Source organism: Teleopsis dalmanni, chromosome 1 (assembly GCF_002237135.1).
Source record: "Teleopsis dalmanni isolate 2A chromosome 1, ASM223713v2, whole genome shotgun sequence".
NCBI classification, from domain to species: Eukaryota; Metazoa; Arthropoda; class Insecta; order Diptera; family Diopsidae; genus Teleopsis; species Teleopsis dalmanni.
The window spans coordinates 173,715,630-173,717,118 of record NC_051846.1 but is presented as its reverse complement, the minus strand read 5'-3'; the positions used below and the strand labels follow the sequence as shown (position 1 = coordinate 173,717,118).

Genomic DNA, 1,489 nt, shown 5'->3' with positions numbered 1-1,489 from the left:
GCATGCTCTATTAAAGGATTGGCTCAACAAGTATTGTAGTTTAATCGAGCTTTGTGTATTCAAATAGGCCTTTATGCTCTTGTAAGAGTTAAAAATGTGAAATAAAAATGGAAGCAAAAAAAGCGAGTAAGAGCTAAATAGAAAGGGCGGGTTAGCATTAACTCTATATTTTGAAAACCGGATCGAGACTCAATAAGCTTATCTTATGTAAAGCACTTATTAATACTCCTCGTGAATAAATAGAACATTTATATGAACTGTATGATTTGTGCATATAAATTCCTCGTTAATTACAGGAATTACTTTGTAGTCTTTAAATATGTAATAAAAATACTAGAAATATGGTACATTGACAGCTTAAAGAAGCTAGTTTACCTTAACAGCATGTTGAATCTTACAACATTTGACTTATTCGACTGTTTGATTTTTTCCAAGCACCTCACTATCATCACTATCAGTTATTAAAAATGGGGATAAATGCATTTTCTTCTTTCGATGATTTCTTTTTTTATTCTTCTTTTTATGAAGAATATATTCAGCACAACAAGGATAATGACTATTTAATTTTGTTTTGTTCTTTTGAGTGGTTGTAAACTGTATCTTTGGTTGGGCAGTACATTCTGTTGAAGTGCTAATATCGCGTGTAAAATTTGTCTATGCGAAAAATAATTAGTAAAAGAAATACATAGTTAAGACATAGATCAGTTGTTTTAAGTACCTGAGTTGTAACGTTTACAGTTAACACGGTAGGATTAGAATGTATAATTCCAGTGCATTGTGTAGGCAAATTTGGTATTATAGGCGTTACGACTGTAGGTTTTGGCTTTGCTTGTAATTTACAGTAATTAATGTAATCGTCAATGAAACTAGTTTCATTCCTGTCCATATTCAGAGGTATTAGATTACCTTAAAAATCAATTATGTTAAAAATCGTTCATATATTCACTAAAAATCTTTTTATTTACCATTTGGTAATAATCTACTGTATTGAAATCGTCGCATTTCAATAGTGGTACGAACATTTTGCTGTTTAATGACATATAAAGTTCCACCTACCATAAAACTTGCTATAATTTATATAGAAAGAAGTCAAATTTAAAAAAATAGAAGTTCTATATGTGTCTATATTTACTTACTTTCATTATTCGGTAAATTTTCTTCAGTTATTTGTACAATTCTGGATTTGTTCCAGTTTGAAGTCATGATGTTACCAAATTTACATTCCACCAAAATGATAAGAACTTTAGTTTGCAAATTTTGAATTTAGAATTAAAATTGTTATTTAATTTTAAGCATTTATGTAATATATTTTTTATATTTGTTTGACAGGAAAAGCGAATATACACACATGGAAAAAGAAATTGAAATTATGGGAATCCATATAAAAATTAGCAGGGTCTAGCAGTCAGGTGTCAATATAAGCTGAATTTTATGATTTGGGTCAAAGTAAAACCTTAAAATAAACTTAGAATGAATTTTGGTCTCAGAT

The 1,489-nt window shown here is 28.9% G+C and overlaps 1 protein-coding gene across 1 annotated transcript; it reads right to left on the bottom strand.

Moving 5' to 3' along the window:
- Window positions 1–375: 375 nt before the first annotated feature.
- LOC119670592 lies at window positions 376–1,278 on the bottom strand. Its single transcript, XM_038080917.1, has 4 exons — window positions 1,137–1,278; window positions 966–1,067; window positions 719–906; window positions 376–654 (listed from the first exon to the last, which is right to left on the bottom strand). Exons 1-4 carry the CDS (start codon window positions 1,201–1,203, stop codon window positions 409–411), a joined length of 603 nt encoding a protein of 200 aa, XP_037936845.1. The 5' UTR covers window positions 1,204–1,278; the 3' UTR covers window positions 376–408.
- Between the last annotated feature and the right edge of the window lie 211 nt (window positions 1,279–1,489).

Coding starts and splice junctions, on each gene's coding strand:
- LOC119670592 (XM_038080917.1), bottom strand. CDS start 1,203: ATGACTTCAAACTGGAACAAATCCAGAATTGTACAAATAACTGAAGAA. Junction 1,068..1,136: donor AAATTTACCGAATAATGAAA/GTAAGTAAATAT, acceptor TATAAATTATAG/CAAGTTTTATGGTAGGTGGA. Junction 655..718: donor CTGTAAACGTTACAACTCAG/GTACTTAAAACA, acceptor TTTTTCGCATAG/ACAAATTTTACACGCGATAT.